Source organism: Arabidopsis lyrata (genome assembly GCF_000004255.2).
Source record: "Arabidopsis lyrata subsp. lyrata unplaced genomic scaffold ARALYscaffold_4, whole genome shotgun sequence".
In the NCBI taxonomy this organism is placed as follows: domain Eukaryota; kingdom Viridiplantae; phylum Streptophyta; class Magnoliopsida; order Brassicales; family Brassicaceae; genus Arabidopsis; species Arabidopsis lyrata.
The window spans coordinates 11,332,423-11,358,932 of NW_003302552.1; the positions used below are offsets into that span (position 1 = coordinate 11,332,423).

The following is a 26,510-nucleotide window of genomic DNA, read 5'->3' on the forward strand; positions in this document are numbered from 1 at the left end:
TAAAAAACATATATTAATTAAAACATACCACTCGCACAACTGAGCGGGTCAGGATCTAGTATAGTATTTATACCCACCTCAGCTCGTTCATATATAGTTATCAGAATTGCCCTTGATAACTCTCAGCTCATTCATATATAGTTAACACCACAATTCTGATAGGCAAAGGGCAAAAATTCTTATGTCTTACAAACCTTATGTGCATGCCTTTGTTATAAAAAAAAAAAATTTGCATTATGCAATATGTGATTGATCGTTGAAAACTCAAAAATATTATCCTATATGAATGAAATCAAACCTTAAGTTTTTCAACACCCAACAAACTTAAGTATGTAGCTTTGAGTATGAAATCTCAAAGCAAAATCGAGAGTTTAGAAACACCCAACGAGCTTTAGTGAACAAAATAAAACAGTGTTTTTTTTGTTAGTATTAAATTAAACTTTTAATATCAAACAACATCAACAAGCCTAGTATGCACATACACAAACATAGTCACTACAAAGGATTGCTCTTTGTATTTATTTCTATTTCAATTCATTTACGAGGAATAAAGAGAGAATTTTAATTATTTTCACTATCACCTTCAAAAACAAAATATCAACTCAAAAAATGAATCCATAACTTGCTGGTAGCTAAGTAACTTATGGTTGGGTCACTAAGAGGATCATAAACAACAACAAAAGAATAATCATATATATAATTTTGCAGGAAAAAATATTAAAAAAAAAAAGACAGAAGAGGTGGGAGATTAAGTTAGGGCTCTTGGGGACACATATACTCATACATTCATAAAGACACAACTAAAAGGTACGTAATATGGATATCATGGTTGATCGGATCTCCATTTACACTCATCTGTCAAGCATTCAGTTTAGTTCCATCTTGATTGTCGTAACAATAATAACTAAAACCTGACTATAGAAAACCATATTTCTTTTTATACATTTTTATCAAAACGTTTACTTAATTATCTCTCTCTATCTATCATACACACATCCATCCATATGAAACTATCCAATGGCCAAGGCTATAGACGTAATATACATATATGAAACCAGCAAACAATATATCATCCCCACTAATTAGTTAGAATCCATGATTTGATAAGTTGAAGAGGGATATATGCCTGAGATCTCACTTCCTTGACTTGTTGACCCAATATGAATGTTTTTAAGGGTTTGGTCACAAGAATGAGGCATGCCAAGGGAAAGGGAGACACCATTTCCAACCATTGTGTAATAGTTTTCGAACCCTCCATTGAAATGGATGAAGTTAGCATGATTCATGTGTTGCTTACTGAACCTCACTACGCTGTAACTTGAAGATGAATTTTGCCTAGGGGTTTCATTTTCAATGAATTCTTGACGAAAGGCGGGTAAGATCGAGTTCGAAGATTCAGCTGAAGTTGTATTATTGTAAGGTTGCTTAGAAGATGAACCTTTAGTACTATGTTCATTCCGGTTACTTCCTTTTCTGCTTTCTTCAATATCCATTTCTTCCAAATACAATTCCTCCACCAGTGGCTTCCACATTCGAACTCGAGCATTTATGAACCAATTTGACACCTACATCCATTTTACACAATATAATATAAACAGTACTTATTTTTATTATATAATCATGGGTGCTAAAAAAATGTATGCCATATAAAAATATATATATATACATATATAATTACTAATTTTACAAAAATAAATTTGATCTACTTTACACAGGATCTCATATATAATATTTTCATATACAATCATCGTTATTTTCATTAAAATAAATAAACATCATCTATCTAATAATTTTACCAAAACAATTTGGTTCACCTACTTTTCTTTCTTGGATTTTTGTTTTCAGACTCAAAAAGAAAAGGTAAAAATAAAGACATATCTTTCTAAAAGTAAATTTTTTATCAGAATAAAATCAGTTAGAAATAGAATTTATATTTTTTGTTTTTACCATTAGTTTATTTATTCTTGAGAGTCATTGTTAGATGATGTCATGAAAATTGTATATGTACTATGAGACATCTTAGGGTACCTCCATCGGGGTTTCTTAATGAGATACCCATTATTAAATAGTAATAAAAATGAGAAAAAGTTGGAGAGAAGGGGAGAGACGTTTATTTTTCGAGATACAGTTCTCAACCAAAACTAACAGTTGTTAGAGCAATCCCAATAGGGAGATTTTTGATGGATTTCTTAGTATAAAAATATTTTTAAAAAAATAGAAAAATAGGAAAGAAGTAAAAAATTCTAGAAATAGTTTCTTATTTAAGGATTTTTAGAATCTCATAAGAAACTCTTGAAGGTACTTGTCTTTCTATGAGTGGTTTATTTTGTTTTCAAACTAAAATTTAATTCAATAATTTAATTCTATAAAAATATTAATATTTTAATTTTTAGAAACTCAAATTAGATCTATCACCATTGAGGGTGCTCTTATATCACTAACGGTTCTTTTATTAAAAAAAAATTAAAATATATTTATATAATTAAATTTTTTTATTTTATGAAACTCTCTTTGTTTCTACCTATGGAAATGGTCTAACATTAAAAATATAAGTATGCTCAACTTCTGATAATCGAAATCAATTACCTGACTCTTAGTAAGGCCAGTCTGTTTGGCAAGCATTACCTTATCCAAATCCCTCGGATATCTATACAAACCAAAACAAGACACAAGTCACACAACTAGTTAATTAGCATGCATGTCTACACAAATGACAAAACTAATTAATGATTCTTCCATAAGTTTATTTAGTTCCCTTTGTTACAAGGTTCTTTCATTCTGATATATCTATAAAATGATCGTAACAAAAAATTAAATATAGAAGCAAACGTCACTTACGGATGAAGAAAATGCTCAAAGAGCCAAGCGCGTAGCACGGAAACAGCTTTTTCGGGCAAACCTCTCTGCGGTCTCCAAGCATTTGAATGGTGATGTGCCATCTTCCCCAACTGCTTAAGCTGCTCTTCAAATTCCTTTTGTCCCAAGAGCTTGTTTATTTGTTTGATTTGCAAACATATCATTTCTTTTACAGCACGAAACTGCTTTGATATTGTTTGAAACGCCATATGTGTGTATGAGTTTGCTGAGCCTAATCCTGCGGCTTGCTCAAACAATGAGATTATATTCTGTATTTGGTCACGGTATTGCTCGTATCTCTGTTCAACCTGTGTAATTTACCCAATCATTTCCCAAATCAATTACCAATGTTTGAAACCTTTATTTACCAGCAAAATACTCAACATGCAAGAGTCATACAAGAACTTTTTTTTTCACGTCTTAACATATGTTTTTTACTCCTTTCCACGCAAAGGTTAATTTTTTAGTGACCTAATAAATCATTTTTCTTTTGCTAACAAAGGAAATTCTGGATCTAAGCCCGAAATGTCTCTAAGCTTTGACACTTGAGAAAATCCGAAACATGTAAACCACCAGATTTATTTTATCAAGTAAAATATCCACAATAACTAACATAATAATCCACCATGGATTATATTGAACTTGAGTCCCGATCTCAACCTAAAAGAAAATTTCTTAACATAATATCACCATGGTTAGTTTGTATATACAAATTTCTTATATCTATTTATGCCACACATATTATATAGGTGGGTATAAATAAGTTACCGTTTCAACCATGGAAATGAGCTTTGCTTTCTTCATTTGCAAAGAAGCCATGCCAGGCTTATGGCCACCATTGATGTCCCCAACTCCATAAATCGTGGACTCTTTACTCATCGGTCGATCTTGTTTTGCCCCATGGCTACCGTTTCCAACGTTGACAATCTCATTGAGTAATTCTTGAGCAGCTCTCAAGTAGATCGGAGCCAAAGCTCTGAAGACTCCTCCGTTTGAAAACGTGGAGATGGAAGAATTTCCTTGTTCTATATGATCTACTTCATCTCGCGGTCTATGTTGTTGGAAACCAAAGCACAAGTTGTAGACATGATGGTTATGAGCATTAGTAGTTGTTGTCGGCTCGAGGAACGGATTCAGATTCATCATAAAAAGATCAGAAAAGGGTTCTCTCATCTCAGATTCTCCATGGAAGAAAGCAGCCATTATTCTTGCAAATAAGCCACAAAACTTGCAATTCAAGAAAATATTATATTATGTCCAAGAGCTTAGGAAGAAAAGGTAAGCAAAAGATGATGAAATTAAGATGTGACACATCAAGAAAATTGAATTACCGTTTTTATTTAATTATTAGAAATGATGAGCAGCAAATTATGGGTGTGAGTTTCTCATTGTCTTCTTCGACATGTCTTTCTCTCTGCTTGCGATGATCATCTAAATATCCTCTGCTTCATTGATCTGTCAACTAGAAAGTCCAATAAGTCGCCTTTATAAATAAAATGTGATTGGACTTTTCATAAATGGGAAATATATACTTTTTTCTTTTATATCTCATTGGACAACTAAACAGTGACACTCACGATTACTTTTCTCTTGTGATGTTCGAAGTTCAATGGTTTTTGACTTATCACCAACTATATATTGTTTCTCTTACGATGATGATTTTATCTAGCATACATGATATATGCACGGCATGTTTAAATATCCACATATTCCTCACTTGCATCTTAGGCACGATCCAACCTAGCTATATTTTCCAAGTGATATATAGATTTAAGTTTCAATATAGTTTAACCTAAAAAAAAAAAGAATTAATCTTTGGCCACCGGAGTTCGAATTCTAACATAATTTTTCCGTGCCCCAGGATTAGTCTTTGGGTTTAAAAAACTTTTAGAATCACCTGAGTTATCAATAATAAAATAAATAAAAAAAGGAAAAAAAAATTAATGTAAAAAGACCACATACATATTTGTGAGGCCATTTTCTTTGGGTGTAAAAATGTTAATTTGGCCCCTGAAAATTATATTCATGAACTATTGCAAAGATATATACTATTAAATAAATAGTCTTTTTATAACTTGTATAGTTAAACTTTTGGTGGTGCTCGTTGCTTAGATTGAGCTTGATGGGTATGATAGATAAATAGCAGGATAGTTATATTGGATAACAAAAATATTTTAACCGAACAGATTTTAGGCTGCAAAATTATAATAAAAACTGGTTTTAGTAGCTTAAATAACGCATTTTTATATGAAAATAATAATTTTTTTTTTTGTTATATATTGATATTACTGCATTGTATATAATGAAATCAATTTTTAGAAAGTGGAAAATTGATGAATTGTTTTACTGATAACTAAATAGCAGAATCATGTTTTCAAAACATAAAAATATCACATTTTTTTGAATTTCAACTAATTTATATGGGAGACATGGGACACACAATATGTTGTAAATAATTACCAATGTCAAATTTATAGATCCGTATTGGTTAAATATATTCAACCACTCCAATTCTTAAAATGTGAGTATGCATCCAATCAAGATCCCAATTTCTCTCTTTAATATACAAAATTAGGGTTTACATGATCATAAATCCGGATAAATGTTACAAATTACTATTATGGGCAGCCCCAGCTTAGAGAGGTGGGTGGAGGTGCGACGGCCTAGGCTTTTAAATAATAATAAAAATTAAATATAAAAAAGTCCCAAATATTTTTAAAATATATTATTAATATGAGAATTATATTTCAAGAGGCTTAATTCTTTATAAGAAAATGTATAAGAAAGTCCAAAAATTTTAAAATAACAATTTTTACTATAAAAATCTGCAAATTTTCAAAACAAATAAATAAATTTTCTCTTTATATATAATAATAGACCAAAAAAAAAAAATTTGCCCTAAAACTCCCAAATATATTGGGACAGGGTTGATTATGAGATTGTCATAAGCCATCAATAGTGCATTCACATCACATCATCTTGTTTAAGATCGAGAAATATAGTGTAGCTACCATATATATATTCACGATCATACTTGTATCATTTTCAATCTTTTTGCAATTTGTATGCTAAAGCCTAAAGGTAAAATAATATTTTAGTAAATGGTTGTTGACGAAAAAAAGATTATTAGAGATGGTAGTATTGTCTTATCATGTGATGTCCGCACGTTTAATATTTGGCAGCGCATGTATATGATCCCTACATGAATAACTCATAGGTCAACATTTATTATTAGTATCTTATTATATAAAGTATGGTTTTCAAAGTTAGTAATTCATATAATCGTGCGACGTATCAAATTTATCGATCTCAAATTTTGACATATGTTAAACAAAAATTTCCTTTTATTTATTTAAGAAAATATAAGGAAACTATACGCACATCTCAAATTTATCAACGTGTAAAACTAAAAAAAATATTTGTTTAGAAAAAAATTTATAAATAAATATATGTATATATCTTATATGAAACAATTCTAAAAATCTAAAGAAGATAAATATAACGAAACTAGATGTATCTTACGAAATAAAAATAAAAATTTAAGAAAAAAAATTATAAGGCAACTATACACATGCCCGGCTCACTCATCGGCAAGACCCGGTGCCATACAAAAAAAATCATATCTTTAATAAAAAATTTGGATAAAGAACAAAAAAGTTATATATTTTTTATTTTATTTTTTGTTTACAAAAAGTTATATTTCATAAACTATTTTGTATTTTATAGCTATTTGGACCTGTTATTTTTGTTTATTAATTTTGGGCTTCAATATTACCTTTTAAAATAGAATTTTAGGACCTTTACATATAGATATTTTATAAAATTTCAGCATAATTAAATATTTAAATAATAGAAAAACTATGAATTTGGACCTTAAATTTGTTGGACCCGGTGCAAATGCACCACTTGCACATGCCAATAACCGGCTCTGACTATACATATATATCTTATAAAAAACAATTTTTAAAAAGTAAAAAAGATAATTATAAGGAAACTACATGTATCTTATTAAATAAAAATAAATAAAAAATATTTACTAATTCTAATTTAAAGCTACTAATTCTAAAAGAAAAATATTACTTTTTCCTTAAAATTAAAAAAGATTTAGGAAATTATACAATCTTATTATATAATATGATAATTAAAAAAAATTTACAATCAATTATTAATCCTAGAAGAAAAAAGAATCTAAATACTCATTTTTATAGATAAACAAATAGATAGATAGACAAATTAAGAATATATGGCGATTGATGCAATAAGAATTATGAACGGCGATAGACATAAAATAGAGTTATTGTCGAAGAAGCTCGACCCGATGTCAGAGGAGAGAAGGTGGAGAAATAAGAGCAGTTGGAGAAAGATGGAAAGGTACGGTAACGGTGGTGTTGCTGTTGATGACGGTGGTTCAAGCTTGGTGGTGGTGGCGGTAAATGTCGATGAAGGTGGTGGGTCGGAATTAGCGAGATTTAGTATTGATGGTGATGATGATTGTGATAGTTGTGAGATTCAGTTGTGGTGGTGGTCTGGTGGGTTGGACTAGTGAGACTCGGTGGTGATGTCTGACGAAAGAGAGAAATAGTGATATGGAAGAAAAAAAAAACATGATGGTGAAGAAATCAAACGAGAGGGAGAGAAATAAAAAGAAAGAGGAGATCGAGCAAAAACAAGAGAAATCTAATGAGAGAAAAAGAGAGATTTGAGACTTCACGCTGACGAGAAGAAAGAAAAAAAGAGACAACGAATAACCCATAAGTAATATGGGCCAAAAATTGACAAAAACCATATAGCAAATAGATATTGTTTAATATTATTTTCTTAATTCTTTTTTAATCTTAGGTTATTTAGTGCATACTCCCTAATTCCTTATGAATTTGTCTTTTTGTTTTGAGAATTTCTCATATTATCAAGTAAAGTTACATGATATAGTTATAGACTGTCTCATATTTTCTCTTTTCGTATTGTCAAAATCTTATTATGATGCCAAACATTTTTAAAAAAATTCATATGTTTACGTAACTCAGACAATATATATACATAATATACATATCGTTTATATGTTTACGTAACTATATAATTTTTTTTTTTATTGTTACAATTTTGTTTCCATCTTGCCCACATTGAAATTAGAAAGTGTTATACACTTTTTCAATGGATGTAGATAATTTATTAAAATTCAATAATACACATATAAACATTTATAAAATATCATTCTGTAACATATAATAAAAAAAACTACAAATAGCATTTTATATTGCATATTATGCATAATTAATATATATTTAAAAATAATTAAAATACTATATTTTAAATTAAAACGTATTTTTATATAATTTTAGTTAAACTTATTAAAATGAAAATTAAAAATGACAATTTCGACCAGTAACCCGTGCAATGCACAGATCCATATCTAGTATAGTATTATTGCTACTAAAGTAAAATCTACAATGAATCTATGTATACGTATATAGTTAAATGTATGTGAAAAAAAAATCCAGATGTGGTAGGTTAGTGGTTCTAGTCTGGTGGAAAAGACGTCATGTTGGTCTAGGCCAGGGATCAGTTTTTTCCAGAGGCAGAATTGCTCAGCTTTATCCTTTTATCCACATGGTGATGAAGAAATCAAACGAGAATGAGATAAATATGCCCATATTTTACGGATATTGATATTATTATAGAATCCGGATTTTATTACTAGATTACATTTAGAAATTGTACATTTTCGCCTGTATTATTTTTTGGTGATGCCACTATCTCCATTGTCTAGGTATTTCGCCAATTTCATTTCATTTCACCGCTATCTACCAATCAATCTTTAATATTCTGCTCAAAATCGCAGTCCAACTCCATTGCAGCCCTCGTAGAACTTCATATCATACACCAAAATAAAGTTATACGTATCTAAAATAGAAACGTACGTAAAGACGTTAAGAAATTTAATTCTCATAAATGTCTCGAGAAATGTTGAGCTCAATTTTTTTTTACTATTGAATGTGATAATAATTATTTAGTTTGGTGGATCGAGACTGTGTATGAGACTCCATAGTTTCGGTCAGATCCAAGTTATGCTCAGTCACCGTCGTTCAATTTATATCTTTCACTTTATGGTAATTGTATTTTTCCTTTTTAGATCAATTAAGTATAATGCGACATTAATATTTACATTCGTGGATTTTTGTCAATTCGGCATTCGTCCCGAGAGTATGTAAATGTAAAAACAAATAATAAAAAGACAATGCAGTACAAATTTGGAAAACTGTGTTATAAAAGTTTAGCTATGGAAGAGGAAATTAAAGTCGTTGAACAAAAAAAAAAAAAAAAGGATGAGGAAAGAAAGAAAAGTGAATTGAAACAAATTGAATGTTTAAACCGAAACTAAATCGAGATTATTTTTATAATTCTACTGTTTTTATTTCTATAAAACTAAAAGAAATAAAATCTAATAAATCGAAATTCAGAAAAAATTTATACTTGGAAAGTTGGAATCATAAATGTATTAAAAATACATGTAAACATATTAGTAAATATATTATTAACTCAAAGCATTGTTTAGATTAAGCTTAGCCTAAACACCAACCGAAATAAAATTTGCCATTTTCGTTTCAATAATAAAAATCATAAAATAAATAAATTTTAAAATCGAATAAAAAAAGCTATAAAATCTTCAAACAAAGACGAAAATGTCATCGACTCAACATAAAATCTTCAAACAAAGAAGATAACAGTACTGTCATTGCAGCCGCTCGGGTGTCTTCTATAGAATTGCTTTTCTTTATAGATTGTTTGCATTAGTTTTGTATAGACCAAGTGAACTATTTTCAGCTAGATTAAAAAAAAATGATTTTTCAATATATTTAAAATTTTGATCTAGATAATAATTTAATGTTTTTGTTTTTTCTGAAAGATTTTGATATTTAGAATAAATTTCAAAACCAAAGTTTGATGATATATTGTGGTTGGTCCACAAAATATAGCACTAAAACTCAACTTTGGACACGATAACATTGTAAACATATTCTGTTGATTATATCATGAGGTAAGTGAAACAAAATATTGATGGGATATTAAGGGAATGACTTGGACAATCCACTAGGGTATTGAAAAAGTTGGGTTAGCATGAGTTAATCTAAAGCCATGTGGGAATCAGAGAATGACAAGTGTATTCTTTACTTTGTCAAAACCATCATAACTGATCAAAGATCATCATTAAAACGTTAAGATTGAGTTATAAAGCTAAGTAAAGCTTAAATTACTAAGTAAAAGCCATTAGATCAACGTAAAATATAAAGTGAAAAAGAAGTAGGTCCGAATAAAGTAGTCATCTCGTGTGGACTGCATTATCATGCAACTTATAATCTTAGATAGCCATTATGGAAACACTTCATTACTTTGTCATCTTATAAGAACCTTTTGCGTATTGACTTATTGTTACTCAATGATGTTTTATGAGATTGAACATGATTTTTTTTAATCACCCGGCGTTTGCAAAACTTGAAGAGGTAAAATCTTTCTATAGTATTTTGCTCCTACTAATATTGTACGGTCATCCAACTGTAATAGAATCAAGCCCAGACTCGTGGTTAGCTATATAAACTCAACTTTTTTCCTCAAAGTCTCTTGCCACTATACGTTGAAATAATAGGGTCTTAGTTTCTTTCCAAGCCTTGAACTCTTTGATAACGTGATTTATATGATATGTGGTGAATCTAATTAAACAATACTTCATTTCGAAATTTCTATAAAAACCGCATCACCAATGGGAATAGTACTTCTTGTTCACTTGCATTTTATTCATGCATGGTTATGTCCAAAACATATCATGCATCCAAATTTTTGTAGATCAAGTTTGTTGGAAAGACTTATATATGTGGTGGGAAGAATCGAGGATAATGTTCATGTGTAAAGCGAGGAAGAGCATTCAAATAATGTGTAGTTAACTGTTTTCTCTTCTAATCACAACTGAGAAATTAAATCACAATTATGTAAATATCTATAATTCAAAGTGAGGTTTAATCACTGGACAACCCGAAACAACTTGCCAAATAAAGTATGTCCCACACCAAATGTGAGTAGGCATCTAATTGTTGAGAAAATAAAAAAAAATAAAACAAAAATATTTTAAATATGAAAATCCTAAAAGTCTAGAATATATCAATTTTCATTCATAATATTTTATGTTATAAATATTTAAACCCCTTAAAAATTATGGAAGCTCCTATTAAACGTTTGAGGTGTTAGGCTTTGAGTATGTAAATTATGTATGCAAGGTGATCCGTAGTAAATTCGGGCCTTCCCCAATAAACATGAATTCAAATAGTAGCCCAAACCCTTCAATACTCCACGCTTGCATAAATAGACCACACTTGGGGTTAGTTTTTTTTTTTTTTGGTAAGTACCACATTTGGGGTTAGTGTGTAATGTATGGCAGAATCTTGTCCATTCATTACATGGTCTTGTAGCCCAATACATAAAAACATCAAATATATTTAATGTCAATCTGAAATAGAAATGTACAAAATGTCGTCTATGAATCATTTATTTACTTGAAAGGACATTACATTAGACGTCTACTAAGTCAGAATCATCATTCGCCTATTAACTTTTGCGTAGAGTCAATATTGTCAAGCGTTTGGTATTATTAACTCTATGGTGGATATTGGGTTGACTGGTTTAAACGCAGCGGTTGCGAGTGTTTGCGGAAGCAGACAATTACGGTTTCAAGCATTACTAAACGTTTTGAACGACTGGTTTAGTATTTGAAAATATTCTTATTTAAAAACCAAATTACTTAGTATTTCGTTCACTTGTTTTGACGAATAACCTATTGGCATAACATAATATTTAACATAATATTATATGAAGGATTGAACAAGATGATGAATACAATCACATTATTTTGTGTTATGGACACTAGATGGTGTGATCACAGTATACAGAAAGTATTCAGAGTTTCGGTTAATAATATTATTATACAACATAAAACTTAATATAATATTTAAGGCTTCGTATAGTTAGAGTTTTATTTAAATTTAGATTATAGTCAAATATATCCTTATTTATCTAAGATTAGTATTTACTATTTAGATCATTTTTTGGTTTAAATATAGTTCTTAGATATAAAAATTAAACCGTTAAAATTATATTATCTGATTGGTTAATCGAAACGGTTACGGCTGCAACTAAGAAAATTTGCAAACACGGACCGTAGCGGTTTCAAATGTTATTAAATATTATATAATTAGCATTTAACCGAAAGCACACATACAATTTGGATTTTAGTCATATATACCTTTTCTTTCAATATATATATATATACACGTAAAAAAGTCTTCCGGTTTGCATCCAAATTTGGTTTTTAGGATATAAAAATGTGAATCATTGAAATAATATTAAAATACGGCTCAATTTTTAAATCAATTATTTTGGTTTGATTTAAATCTTTTCGGATTGTTTTATCATTTAACCGAGATCACACAGGCAATAGGCTTCCATGAGATTCTTGAAATGCTGACTCCTTATTCCTCCTAGTCACTCCTATAAGAAGAACAAGTGGGACAATTACTGACATGGCAGCGACGAGAAGGATTCTTTGAACTATCAATCACAAAAAGATGTAAGAAAAGAATTGAGAAACAGAAGAAAACGTTAATAGTTCATTACCCAAAAAAACGTGAATAGTTGCTGCAATGAACAATTTCGAAGTAATTGGTTAAGCATGGTATCTAGTTAACAAATGCATAATTAGTTTTCGTTTTAAACAGTAAATTTTCTAGTGTTCAAAAAAAAAAAAAAAAAAAAAAAACAGTAAATTTTCTATTATTTTATTTAATATAAACACAGAATTACAGATGTATAAATTATCAAAGAAATTGTAGTTGATTTACAAAAATTAATTAGTTAATAGTTAAGAATTTCTATTTTTCTTAAAAAGTTTGGATTGAAAATACCATACAATAAAAATATACAAGTTTAACGACCAAAGCATACCATGTGAATTTCATATATAAACTTTACATTTAGTGTCTAATTCAAAGTCGAAATTAACAGATGTTAGTTAACCGTTACGATTGCTGAATCAGATGATATATGTTTGAGGACATGGCTTAAAACGACGTCGTTTCAAGCGTTGGAGTTAGTTTTATATAATTTAGCAATAATTGGGTCTCGAACCTACGATGTTTCACTATAGTCGTGGATCAAATGCTAATAGAGTGCACAAAATAGTGAAACATTATGGGTTCGAGATCTGATTTTTGCAAAATTTTATAATATTTTAACTCCGACACTTAAAACAACATCGTTTTAAGCCATGATATCAAACACGTGTCATTTAACTCAGCATCTGTAACGGTTGACTAACACCTGTTAATTACGACTCCAAATTAAAAACACTAAATGTAAAGTTTGGGTATGAAATTGAAATTTGTTTGGAGTTTGGGTATAAATTAATCCTACGTATTTGTTCAGGTCGGAAAACACACTTTGCGGATTGTACGAGTATGAAAATACTATTTTCTCTGTCTCAAGTCATTGTGGTGCAAAGGGTGAAAAAATCTAACAAAAATTTATATGTAAATTAAAATCTAACCTATTAAATGAAGCAAACAAAAACATTTAGAAGCTAAAGGCACTAATTTGCAACAACAAAAAAAAAAAACAAAGCAGTTAATATTTTTGAATAATACAAAACACTAACCATAAAAACTTAGAAATTATTTCCCTTACATGATTGTTATTGCACTCTCACTATAACTATCATTAGGACGATTTGCCTCTACTTCTCATTTTGAGTTCTCTTTCAGTTACTCAAAGCGACATTTCTCTTTCATTCTTCATTTTTTTGAAGCACAAGCACAACGATCTATGGCCATGGAAAGATCATTGTTATTCTTTTTCCTCGTCATTGATGAATCTCAAGATAATTGTATTGATTGGGCGACGAACCCTCCTCTTCACCTCTGCCAGAATTATTGGCTCCCAAAATGCTTCTCTACATCCGTTTGATTTTGATTCCAGAAGATTAACAATCATTAGAACATATCCAAATTCTCCCAATAACCTTTTCGTCTCCGATGAGAATCGCCGATGCTACTCGTTGTACACCTAAAGATCCTAAGTTGATCATGTAGGTCAATCGTGGAAGCAAATTGATAATAACCCATATATTCGAATTAAACAACAAGATTTTGGGAGAAGCGGAAGAATAAATAATTGACCAACAATTAATATGCTAATATATTATATAAATGATACTGACTTTTATGTATCTTAACACATCATAAGTAGATGTAACACATTATTATTATTGTTATATTTACCATTTTATATAACACAGTTTTGGTGGATGTGTCTTTAGTCAAGTGGTTAAATCCACTTGACTCCGCATTCTCCACCGGAGTTCGACTTCAGTAAATCGCGTTACCCCGCGTAGTAGGGATTGGCTATGTATCGGACCTTGTCGATCCAAAGATGTCAAAAAAAATATATATATATATATATATATATATAACACAATTTTGATGGAGTAAATATATTATTATTTTATTGTTGTTAGTGATCTATAGTATTACTTAGCATGTTTGTGTTATTGTTATAGTTAATAATTATATATATATATATATATTGTTATAGTTAATAATTATATATATATATATATATATATATCCGTCATTTGAATTTTTATCAAGATATCTATGGAGTTAACATGATAAATATGAATTTATACATAAATTATAAATTTATCACGATATTATATGATTTAACACGATATATTTATAAATTTATATATATTATCATGTTAATCCAATAGATAATCATCTAAATCATAATATGTTTTTATTCAAAGTATTTAATGAACAATATCATTAGAATCAAATAAAACGTTCGATATCAATTTTATTATATCACTAAACAATTTGTTGTATGTAGAGGAACATTTTCATCCAATTTACACATTGATGAGTTATTATTAATAATTCAAAACTATGTGTATTTTTTTAGTTTCTTAGCTTTGTCAAGATATAGATAAATATAGCCCAATAATTTTTTTTCTATTTTATCACTTAGTTTAACGGCTGTATTTGGTATTTTTAGATAATACTAAGAAATCCAAAAATCAAGAAATTTTTTATATTAGAATATTAAGCATCGTCTCTAAATTTTGTTTAGGATTTTATATTCTTGATACCAAGATGTAGAAACATCTATGAAACGCTTTTGATACCAAGATGTGTTGTTTACATGGATTCGTCTTACGAGAAATTTCAAAACAGTATATATTCTCTAAATCCACTGTAAATTCAGTATAATGCTATCGTTTGACAAGATGCAAATGATAACGACAACGTTCCAGTGTTAACTTCTTTTGTTACTTTTCTCGCTTTTTGATTCTTTTTATTAATATATTTTTTTTGAACATGATTTGGTGATAAATTTGACTTATCCTATAGTATTGATATCTCCAGCAAAAAGTTCTAATGCAAATGTTACATGCTCTATGATTTTTTTTAATTAGAATAATAGAATGAGAAATATAGTTGTTAAACTAAAGCGCTAAAATGATTGTGTTTTATTTCTATTTAGGAAAAAATGTCAAAAAAATCATAGTTTATTTTTTATTTGGCCATTTAATACCCAATATTTTTTGTTGAAAAAAATCACCTCATTCAGTTATTTGTAGTCAAAAAATATTTTATCTTTAAATTGTTGGTAGATTAGAATCCGTCATTTAACAGTCGTTAATGGACGTTACAGAATCATTTGACGGCGTTAAATTTCTAGACCACGTATTTCAATGTATATATACAATCTTTTTGTAAAATTTTATGAATATATTGACTATGAATGGTTGTGTGGTATGTTCCAGACCGGATTAAAGTCGGATCATTCCACACTTAATTCACCATTCACCATTGCGGACCAATATTCATTATTGCGGACTAAAAATTTCCATACTAGTACGCACTTGTGTATAAAACTCCATATCATCATAAATTCACTGTTGTCCGCATTTTTTAGTCCACTCCTCTCCATACCGATAATTGCAATGTTGAAGTCTCCATAATATAGTCTAGCGCTTTGCATACTAAAATATTGGTACGCATGGTCCGATCTGCAACTTATGAACCAACCATTCAAAACCATTGTCATGGTCCGTTGGTAACATGTGGGTTGGATACCTTTCTACACCCGAGTTTGATACCCTTTCAATGCAATCGTTTTGATTTTCTTTTTCAATATTTTTTTCTCCTTCATAAGAAACCCTAGCCACCGCCGACCATAGAGCTCCGACCAGGGTTATTAATTTGGTTGACGAGGATTGATTGATGCATAACATTTGAAATGGCTACGAAAGATCAGTGCTTGGGCTAACTGAATTGGGATTATGTTAAAAGTGTTTCGTTGAAGATTTGAGGATATTGAATGATGAAGCGACGTATGTTGCTTCGGCGATTGAGATCTCGGTTTCGAGAGGATTATCTTGTGAAGGAGAAGATGAGAAGGTGGAGTCGACGAAGATGTGGCCGGAGCTCTATTGGTCGGTGACGGCAGGTAGAGTTCCTGTGCAGGCGAAAAAAAATCAAAATGATAACTCTAAGGTTTCGACCACAAGTTGAGAAAGGAATTCAGCCCACATGTAACCAGCAGACCAAGAAAATATATTCGTAATGTTTCGCAAACAGAATATATATATATACGTAGTCTGGAAATTTAACGTCGTCAAATGATTCTGTAACGTCCATTAACGGCTGTTAAGTCGCAGGTTCGAATCTACCAATAATTTAAAGATGGGATATTTTTTTTACTATAAATAATTCAATGAAATATTTTTATTCCAACAAAAGAACATTAGATATTAAAAGGCCAAATAAAAAATAAACAAGAGTTTTTTTGGTATTTTGCTCCTTCTATTTACGATATAACTTTATAAATATTTAAAGACATTTTATTACCTTTTGTAAATATGTTGGAAGTTTAAAATGACACCTCAAATGTTTTTAGATATTTTTACGTGATATTCATATAGACTAACTTTATATATAGAGCATGTAAACTTAAAATACAACTTTTTTTTTTTGTTAAAAAACTTAAAATACAACTTAACAATAAATAAATTTGGACAATGTAAGCTTCGTCCTTTTTTAACTTCGAATTGTAATTCCCCAAGACCATACAATTGATAACGAAAGCATAAGATCATGTTAGAAAACGTAATCAATCATTCAATATACGAAAAACATTAGTAAGATACACAAAATAGAAAATACAATGGAAGAAGAATAGAAATTTAGGATTGTATTTTGAAATGAAAAACAAAGCAAAGGGTCTCATCATTCTTCATTATTCGCACTCTATTACCCTCTCTACCCTACCCACTCTACCCACGTGGCATTCTTCCTCTCTCCAACCCTCCAACATCCTCATTCTCTCATTCCTATACATGTCGGTATATTTTATCATTTCTCTATTCTATGTTATCTCAAATTATTACATCGGTGTCGAATGTTATCTCTTCTTTTTTTTTCTGGAATACTTGTGTCCACTTGGTACTATGGAAGAGCACCAAATATTTTACAATTTGTGCTACAATAACCGAATTAATTTATGAACACACTTTTATCAACCAACATGGTCAAAAAGTTTCTTTTATATATCTAAAATTCGAAATGTAGCAATTAGGCATCTAAGATAACTCTCACATAAATTTTAGCAATTTATAATGACAGTGATCTTAAATCTGAAGAGAGAAACAAAGCTTCAAAATATAATTTGAATAACATAAATGTACTATCACTTATTGGCTAGAGATTAGGGAAACATATGTCTTGCAAGAGTTTTCAGATGTATGGTCATACAACCTACGAGTTTCAAGTCAAAACTCGACTAATCCAACGATAAAAAGGTCTCTTACAAGAGTTTTCAGCAAATTAACCTTAGATTAATATTAAGACGAAATTCAAGAGTTTAAGTGGTCACATACACAACGATTTTGTTCGAAATAAATAGACTTAATACCTCGACAAAATTTATGTCCAAGGACTCAAATCCTAAACCACTCGACTACCGGTCACAATTTATATCCTACAACATTTCAACTTAATCGGAAATTAATCTATTAAAGTAACATTATTTAAAAATTAATTTATTGAGTTTATCGAATGCGAGTAGACTATTATTTTAGTAAAAGCCTTGTTTTAAAAATCGCTAGGCGTTAGTCAGGCGTTCGGAGTGCGCCTAGCGCCTAGCGAAAAAATTGGAGGTTAAACGGAAATTAATCGGAGATTAGTTTTTAATATTTTTATTTTTATACATATATATATATATATACTAAATATTGGATAAAATGTTAATAAATCAATGTCGTCTAGTGGCACATTGTGTCTTTTACCGCTGTGTTTTGCGATTTTTCTTATTTTTTGTTTTAATGAAATAGTAATTGATTGAATTACCCTCGTATTCTTCTTCAGATCTGCGCGACTGCAACCCTATTTTTCGTCGTCTCTTTTTTTTTTCACGATTATTATCGTTTTCTCTTGTGTTTTAAGTTATTTTTACCTAAATATGATAGATCTACAACTTAAAAACCGATTTAAAACTTCAATTTCATCAAAAGTGAGTTTTTCTAAAAATTTCCGATTTTTTGAGCGGAGATGTTCCGATGAACGCCTAGCCGGACGAGTAATCGGCTAGGCAGCCGATTTTTAGAACAAGGAGTAAAAGTAAGAGTTAATGAAGATATTAATGAATAAAATATAACAATATTCTTAATTTTCTAATTATTCTTTATAATATTAATATTCTTCATAGTGAATTAATTTTCAGTGAATGGGTAAACTAAATATATATATATATATATATATATATTCAGTTAATGTAATTGAGAAGGGAATATATTTAATTGAAATTAAGCAAAAAAAATAAAATAAAAAATAATAAACAATTGAAAAGGGAATGTAGTTTGGGCCTCTATTGTCTTTAGGGGTCTCTCTGATAGTAAAAAAGGCACTGCCACTTCTGTGAAAAATCAGAGAGTGAATGGCAAATTGTCACCGGTGACGTCATCAAGACAGCAACAACCACTAATTCCATCTCGATGGTTTACGAGACACCAATTAAAACATATTTTTATTTTATTTTGTTTCATCCAATTTCTCATATAGCTTTTCATGTTAATAAACAAATGAAATTCAATTTTATTTTTTTTCACTCGAAAGTTGCAACCTACCACAAAATATTTACTTTATTACCACCTATAGTTTATGTACCATCTAAGTTACTAGGGATATGTCTATATTCATTTGGTATATAGCAAATGTTTTTCCACAAGAAACATAGACGAAACAAATTTTCAATAAATGTTGTGTGTTCTTACATGGTATCAATGTTAAACAATAAGAAAAATAAAAAATCAACGTTACAAATCTTTGAGTTTTTGTTTATTTGCCTTTATTTGACCATGGACGAGAATGGCATCACACGAAATGTCGCTACCGATGGTTATGTGCTATATACCAATATTCATCAATAACTATAAATACAGAAACTTTTGCCATCATTAGTTTTTATTTATTTAATGGTAATAACCGTTGTTCTAAAAATCGGGCTCTTAGCCGTCTGGGCGCTGATAGGAGTAGAACTGCGGCGATTTTGTTCAAATCGGTAAGAAAAATCGCTGGTCCGATTTTTGTCCGCCTAAACCGCCTAGGCGGCTGCCTAGCCCGTCTAGACGGCGCCTAGCCCAAATTTTTATTTTTTTTTAAATCTAAAATTCAAAACATCCTATTTATATTTGTAATTTGTATAAAAAAATCATAATCTTGATCTTAAAATCTTGTTTTAATGTGTTTAATGTAATTTTTAAAAATGATATTATATAAATTTATTAATTATAATGGATTATTATGTTTTTAAAACATTAAATAGCCTTAAAACTAATCCCGATTAATCTCCGTTTAATTTTCGATTCTTGCTCTCACCGCCCGATTCACTCACACCGTCCGACTAGCGTCTAGCGATTTTTTCAACACTAGTAATAACTATGATGACTAAATTTAAAATATATTTCAAGTTAAGAGAAAACAGTGATTTTGTGGATAAACTGATCGTGATTAATGACATGTGAGATGTGACGTCGACCTATCTTTTTATTTTTGTTGGTTCGTTAATCATGGATACAATTGATATGTTTTTTCTATACAATTATTTTTGTTGGCATTCATAGTTATACTATTCTTCGCATACGTAACGATGTTTGGCTATTCCAAATAGCAGAAGAAGCTTAGTGCTAACATGATTAATTGACAACGAGTTGAGCTTTCTAGGCATGAGCTCACCCGTAAGTAATTTCAATACAAAATTAGCACGGCTACAAAGAGGATCATGTTTTATAAGTCACACATCGAGAACCACATGTTCAATCGAGAGATATCTAGAAGAGCATTATCTCGATGAGGCGTGATGGATTCTGTCGAAACTAATAGCTAGAAGAGCCATTATCTAGAGGGGGTGTGTGGAGAAAGATCTCATATTGGAAATATGGGAAGGGATTTGAGTAGTATATAAAGGACTTGGGCCAATCCACTAATTGCCAATTGGTTTTGAGTTGGAAACCATGAAACTTAACAAAACTCAAAGAAGAATGAATTGTCGTTGATCCCACTTCTTTGAGCAGTCACTAAGCCATCCATGAATTTGAATTGAAGAATAAGTCTTTTTTTTCTTACATATCTTGCACCATGCACGAACATGATTGTGGATCACATATCCTTCCCACCAAATTGTAAGCTAACTTTCTCATTTTAAACCTCTTATCTATGCATTGGGATTAAAGCACTCAAAATATGGCTGACAAGCACTTCTATTATTTTAAAGAAAATTTCTCTCAAACACTCGCATTTTAACCTTCTCGTAAGTCAATATGCACCACTGAAAAATTATAGTTAATATTATATACAATTACAAAAGGTAATATCTAATATGATCCTCCAAAACTCAAGCTATATATATAATAAAATGTGGTAGAAATATAAGGATGCATTTTTAGTGATTCAGTGTAATAGTCCGGATTATATGTTTCCGAATCCAAGTGCATTCCCTTTTACTGTTGTAATTAAGAATATGTTAATTTGGATCCTAGAGGACTAATTTCGTTTTCGGCTAATTTTTGTTTATTTGAGCCTTAAATCCTCTTTTCAAGTTTTCGAGAATAGGTTAAGTCACAGACGAAACTCGTAGATGATTGACATCAATCGTGAGGGTTAGTTTCTATGTTTTTTTTTTGTTATTTAGAAATTTTTGAAAGTTGATGATCTAATTGTTTGAATTTCGATATATTCTAGAAGAAAATTTATGGGTTTAATTTGGTGTTGGATTGGGGTTTGCAATGATAATCGGTCAAGAGTTGGAAGTCATCCTCGTAGCTACAAAAGTGGATTTTTTGTTAACGCCGATTTTGTTAGATCAAGTTTCATGTTTCCGGTCACAGTCCAATTGCAGAATTTTTTCCAATTAGTTTTTATTTTAGAATTTTTTTTTATAACTGTGATTTTTTTAGACAGAGCAGCCTAAATCTAATTATGGAAAGTTATGAATATAATATTGTTCAATTAAAATACTCTCTCCGTCCAACAAAGATGAATTTTTTAGAAAAAAAATTTGTCCCACAAAGATGGAAGTTTTGTGTTTCCAATGTCAAATTTAAAATAGTTTACCTATTTTACCCTTATTACACAATAATAAATAATATACTCTTTAAAATATATTAAAAGGTTAAAAGGTTAAAATTGTCATTGTACATTATTCCCTCTGTTTTACAAAGAGGGTCATTTTGACACATTTCAAATATATTAAAAAATGAGTTAAATATACAAACATACCCTTATTTAATATATCCATAATAATTTAAATACAAAGGATTTTAGTTTTGGATAAAGGGACAAATCTAGAAATTAGTTACAAGAGTTGCATTGAAAATGTAAAACGACATTTTTTTGAAACAAAAAATATAATTCTAGAACGACACTTTTTGTGTTTTGAACAAAAAAAAAAAGAACGATATTCTTTGTGAAACGGAAGAAGTATTTTTTAAAAAATGTAAAATTCTTAAAAAATTTATTTTTGTGGAACGGAGAAAGTATATATTATTTTAAAACAATCGGAACATTAAACACCTTGAAGGCTTGAACTGATGTGAATTTGTTATTTGTGTGTACGGGAAGCAATAACAGAAAAAAGATATATTTTATTTATTGGCAACAACCCAATAATCCCATATTCCTACAAATCCTCTAAATTCTAAAGTTTTGCCGTTATTAAAATATTTTATAAAAAAAATATTTAGGAACGTCTTTTAATTTATCTCCGAGGGTACACTTTTTTTCTTTATCTCTTTTGTTTTTATCTAAAAACAAACTTTTAGGATATTACCTCACGAAAAAAAACAATAAATTATTCGTCTACCACCATCGGAAAAAGACAAAAGACTTCGACTACCCCACTCAGTGGCACAATCCTGTAATTTCTACTAAACATCAATACCCTTTCTCGAATTCATCGCCCTCTTTGTTTTTAATAAGACAGTACTTTTTCCTCATTTTTCAATCTTTTTTTCACCAAGAAGCAGAGAAACAAACATTAAAGCAGAGAAACAAAGCAAAAAAAATCTCCATTTGATTTCTTCTTCTTCTAAATTCTTGATAAAGTTTATCAATGGCTTGTGTTACTGGAATCTTAAAGCTTGAAGCTTGGAGCATCTTGTGAACAAGAAGAAGAAAAAAACAGTTTCTTTCGTTTTTCTTTTCTGGTTTTTGAGTTTTTTTTTTCTCTTCTTTATTACCGGAAGTAATGGCATGTCGGAGTATGATCGCTTTTAGTTTAGATCCTGAAAGAAAACAAAGTGGAGGACTTAGAACAAAACAAGCTGGAAGAGGATCTTGCCGTGGAAGTTAGTCTTTGTTCAAATCCATTTTCCTCTCAATCTTCTTAAAGAATGTAATAATGGGTTATTCTTGATTGTTGTAGATTTGTTCAAAAGTTTTGTTTTTGAAGTTAAAGTTTTGATTTTTTTATTCTGGGCAGTTTGAAATTGCACTGTCGCAAGTGAAAAAGATTGTTCTTGTTGGAGCTTAACGAAGAGAAAAGCTATGGGAGTTTTACTAAGAGAAGCTTTGAGGTCTATGTGTGTTAATAATCAATGGTCTTATGCTGTTTTCTGGAAAATTGGCTGTCAAAATTCTAGGTACCACTCTCATTCTCTTAATTTTTTTTTTCTTTTTGGGTATTTAGGTAATTTTTATGTCTCTTAGGTCTACCAAATGAAACTTTATTCAGTCAAATATATTCAGTTTTTTGAGACTTGTTTGTTACTTGTTAGTTTAAAGTTTGGGAATTTTGATAAGGTTTAAAACTCAGATCTCGAGGATGACTAGAATTATTTATCTTTGTTTTCCTGTTTTCTTGGAGTTTTGTGTTTGGTTTGATCTTGTTTGTCTTAAAGAATCTTTCGATTTGTAGTTGTTTTGTCGACAATAACCATATCCTTGTCTAAAGAGTTTAAGTTCTTAACTCTCTTGTCATTTCAATTTTTATTTCTTGTCTTGTTCGTTTTTGTCTTTTTTTACCTCAAAATCTTTTGTAATCATCTTTTTGTGTTATTCTAACTTAACCATTGTTGCATCTTTTTGTCGTGTGTATTCTAATTTTATTTTTTTGGATGTGTTTTGTTTCTTGTTTTTGTGAAGCTTGTTGATTTGGGAGGAATGCTATAATGAAACCGCCTCGAGCTCGAATCCTCGAAGACTTTGTGGACTTGGTGTTGATACACAAGGGAATGAGAAAGTTCAGTTGCTTACGAACCGAATGATGTTGAACAATCGAATCATTTTGGTAGGCGAAGGGCTTGTTGGCCGAGCTGCATTTACTGGACATCATCAATGGATTCTAGCGAATAGTTTCAACCGCGATGTTCATCCACCTGAGGTTATTAATGAGATGCTTCTCCAATTCTCTGCTGGTATTCAGGTTTGTTACTTTCTTCATGTTTTGAACATCCTAAGTTTGGCTTCTTGAGTATATATATATGTTCAAGCTCATAAGAACTTTTTGTGTGTGCTTAGACTGTTGCAGTTTTTCCGGTTGTTCCTCACGGTGTAGTTCAACTTGGTTCCTCTCTACCGGTAAGTTTTGAAATTAACGTTTTCTTTCAAGTTACATTGTTATGTAAAGTGATATTCTTGTTCTTGATTTAACTGTAAAATGTTGTGTGTTCAGATTATGGAGAACTTGGGGTTTGTGAATGATGTGAAGGGTCTTATCCTGCAACTCGGATGTGTTCCCGGAGCGCTCTTATCTGAAAACTACAGAACATATGAACCTGCTGCTGATTTTATTGGAGTGCCAGTGTCTCGGATAATACCTTCTCAAGGACACAAGATCCTCCAATCTTCGGCTTTCGTAGCTGAAACTAGCAAACAACACTTCAACTCTACTGGATCATCAGATCATCAAAATGATCAAATGGTTGAAGAAACTCCGTGTAATCTCGTGGATGAACAGATCAAGCAAGGAGGATGGCAAAACACAACGGGTTTTCTAACAGCTGGGGAAGTTGCAGTACCTTCAAATCCAGATGCGTGGCTGAATCAAAACTTCTCTTGTATGTCTAATGTGGATGCAGCAGAGCAACAAATCCCATGCGAAGACATCAGTTCCAAACGCTCGCTTGGAAGCGATGACTTGTTTGATATGTTGGGTTTGGAGGATAAGAACAAAGGTTGTGACAACAGTTGGGGTGTTTCGCAGATGAGAACGGAAGTACTCACTAGGGAGTTATCTGACTTTCGGATCATTCAAGATATGGACCCTGAGTTTGGTTCTTCGGGGTATGAACTTTCAGGAACCGATCATCTGTTAGATGCCGTGGTCTCGGGTGCTTGCTCCTCCACTAAGCAGATCTCTGACGAAACATCTGAGTCCTGCAAAACCACTTTGACTAAAGTTAGTAATTCTTCGGTTACCACGCCATCTCACAGTAGCCCTCAAGGTAACCAGTTATTTGAGAAACAACACGGGCAAGCGGTGGGGCCATCGTCGGTCTATGGGTCTCAGATTAGTTCTTGGGTTGAACAAGCACACAGCTTGAAGCGCGAGGGCAGTCCAAGGATGATGAATAACAATAAGAACGAAACTGCAAAACCGGCTAATAACCGTAAAAGACTTAAACCAGGAGAGAATCCAAGACCAAGGCCTAAAGATCGCCAGATGATCCAAGATCGTGTCAAGGAGTTGCGTGAAATCATACCAAACGGTGCAAAAGTAAGCGAAAAATTATGTGTTCTCGACAAATTAAACAATCCCTACGAAAGATTATACTAACTAGTAAATGTTCTTTTTGCTTAACAGTGTAGCATTGATGCACTCCTGGAACGTACAATCAAGCATATGCTCTTCTTGCAAAATGTCTCGAAGCACTCTGATAAGCTGAAGCAAACCGGGGAATCCAAGGTATAATACAGACAATAATATTTTGGTGTCTCTCATGGATTCTTGTTCTGACGATTGTTTTGTTGTTATAAGATTATGAAAGAGGACGGTGGCGGAGCAACATGGGCTTTCGAAGTAGGGTCAAAGTCTATGGTGTGTCCAATTGTCGTAGAGGATATAAACCCGCCTCGCATTTTCCAAGTTGAGGTAACAATGCTGCCTAAGGGTATAAAAGAAACCATTTACGGTCTCGGTTTTGATCTAATCCGCTCTCTTTTGTGACAGATGTTGTGCGAACAACGAGGATTCTTCCTAGAAATCGCGGAATGGATCAGAAGCTTAGGGATGACGATCTTGAAGGGTGTCATCGAAACTCGACTCGACAAGATATGGGCTCGCTTCACTGTTGAGGTATATATAAGTTAAAATTATGTTCAATTCTGTTGAGATTGTAGTAGAATGTGTCTTAAATAACTGAAACCGGTTTGAAATTTGGATTTTAGGCGAATCGAGACGTGACGAGGATGGAAATATTCATGCAACTAGTGAATATTTTGGAGCAGACAATGAAATGTGGAGGAAACTCCAAGACTATTTTGGATGGTATCAAAGCTACAATGCCCTTACCGGTTACTGGTGGCTGTTCAATGTAATGACACAAATTATTGACCGTACCGGATTGCTCCGGTTTTAATAAACCGGTTTGGTTAAAGCTTGATTCATATAGAGGTTACGAGCGGACCGCTCTCAAGGATTTAGGCTCGCTATGACTAACTTAAAAAGTCAGTCTAAAACAGAGATGATGATTTTTAAGTGTTTTTTTTTCCACTTTTTTTTGTTTGTACATTATGCGAATTTTCATTTGTGTGGAATTTTTACTTTTTAAATTTTAATTCAGTTTTGGACTTTGTAAAATTTTTAGTTAAATTGTCTAAAATTATCAACCAGTAAGAGTTCAAAGAATACACAGATTTCAAGACCGGTAAAAAGAACCGGTCCATCAACAGCTTTAACAGTACACAACAAAGCTTCACATGTTACAAGTACCTTTATGTTACTTTGATTAGTAACTCTATGAATATAATTAGCTTATTATTAAAAAACAAAAACAAGAAGCTCTACTTTCAATAAAACTCACTCTTTATTAAGAAATGTGAGGCCTATAGAAGATAAAG

General features: G+C 30.9%; 2 protein-coding genes across 4 annotated transcripts; one reads left to right on the top strand and one right to left on the bottom strand.

Moving 5' to 3' along the window:
• Positions 1-904: 904 nt before the first annotated feature.
• LOC9315143 (BEL1-like homeodomain protein 5) lies at positions 905-4,635 on the bottom strand. Of its 2 annotated transcripts, none has more exons than XM_021029264.1 (5): positions 4,188-4,635; positions 3,625-4,083; positions 2,839-3,164; positions 2,587-2,647; positions 905-1,565 (listed from the first exon to the last, which is right to left on the bottom strand). In XM_021029264.1, exons 2-5 carry the CDS (start codon positions 4,057-4,059, stop codon positions 1,083-1,085), a joined length of 1,305 nt encoding a protein of 434 aa, XP_020884923.1. In that variant the 5' UTR covers positions 4,060-4,083; positions 4,188-4,635; the 3' UTR covers positions 905-1,082. The 2 variants fall into 2 exon arrangements, with proteins under 2 accessions (XP_020884923.1, XP_002880897.1); XM_002880851.2 differs by having other exon boundaries at positions 936-1,565; positions 3,625-4,063; positions 4,188-4,302.
• Positions 4,636-22,470: 17,835 nt separating this feature from the next.
• On the top strand, positions 22,471-26,282 carry LOC9316965 (transcription factor LHW). 2 transcript variants are annotated; one of them, XM_021028619.1, is made up of 9 exons: positions 22,471-22,845; positions 22,933-23,092; positions 23,595-23,874; positions 23,970-24,029; positions 24,124-25,167; positions 25,255-25,356; positions 25,429-25,542; positions 25,621-25,746; positions 25,839-26,282. In XM_021028619.1, the coding sequence occupies exons 2-9, from the start codon at positions 22,998-23,000 to the stop codon at positions 25,986-25,988; spliced, it is 1,971 nt and encodes a 656-aa protein (XP_020884278.1). In that variant the 5' UTR covers positions 22,471-22,845; positions 22,933-22,997; the 3' UTR covers positions 25,989-26,282. The 2 variants fall into 2 exon arrangements, with proteins under 2 accessions (XP_020884278.1, XP_020884279.1); XM_021028620.1 differs by having other exon boundaries at positions 22,471-22,798.
• Positions 26,283-26,510: the final 228 nt, after the last annotated feature.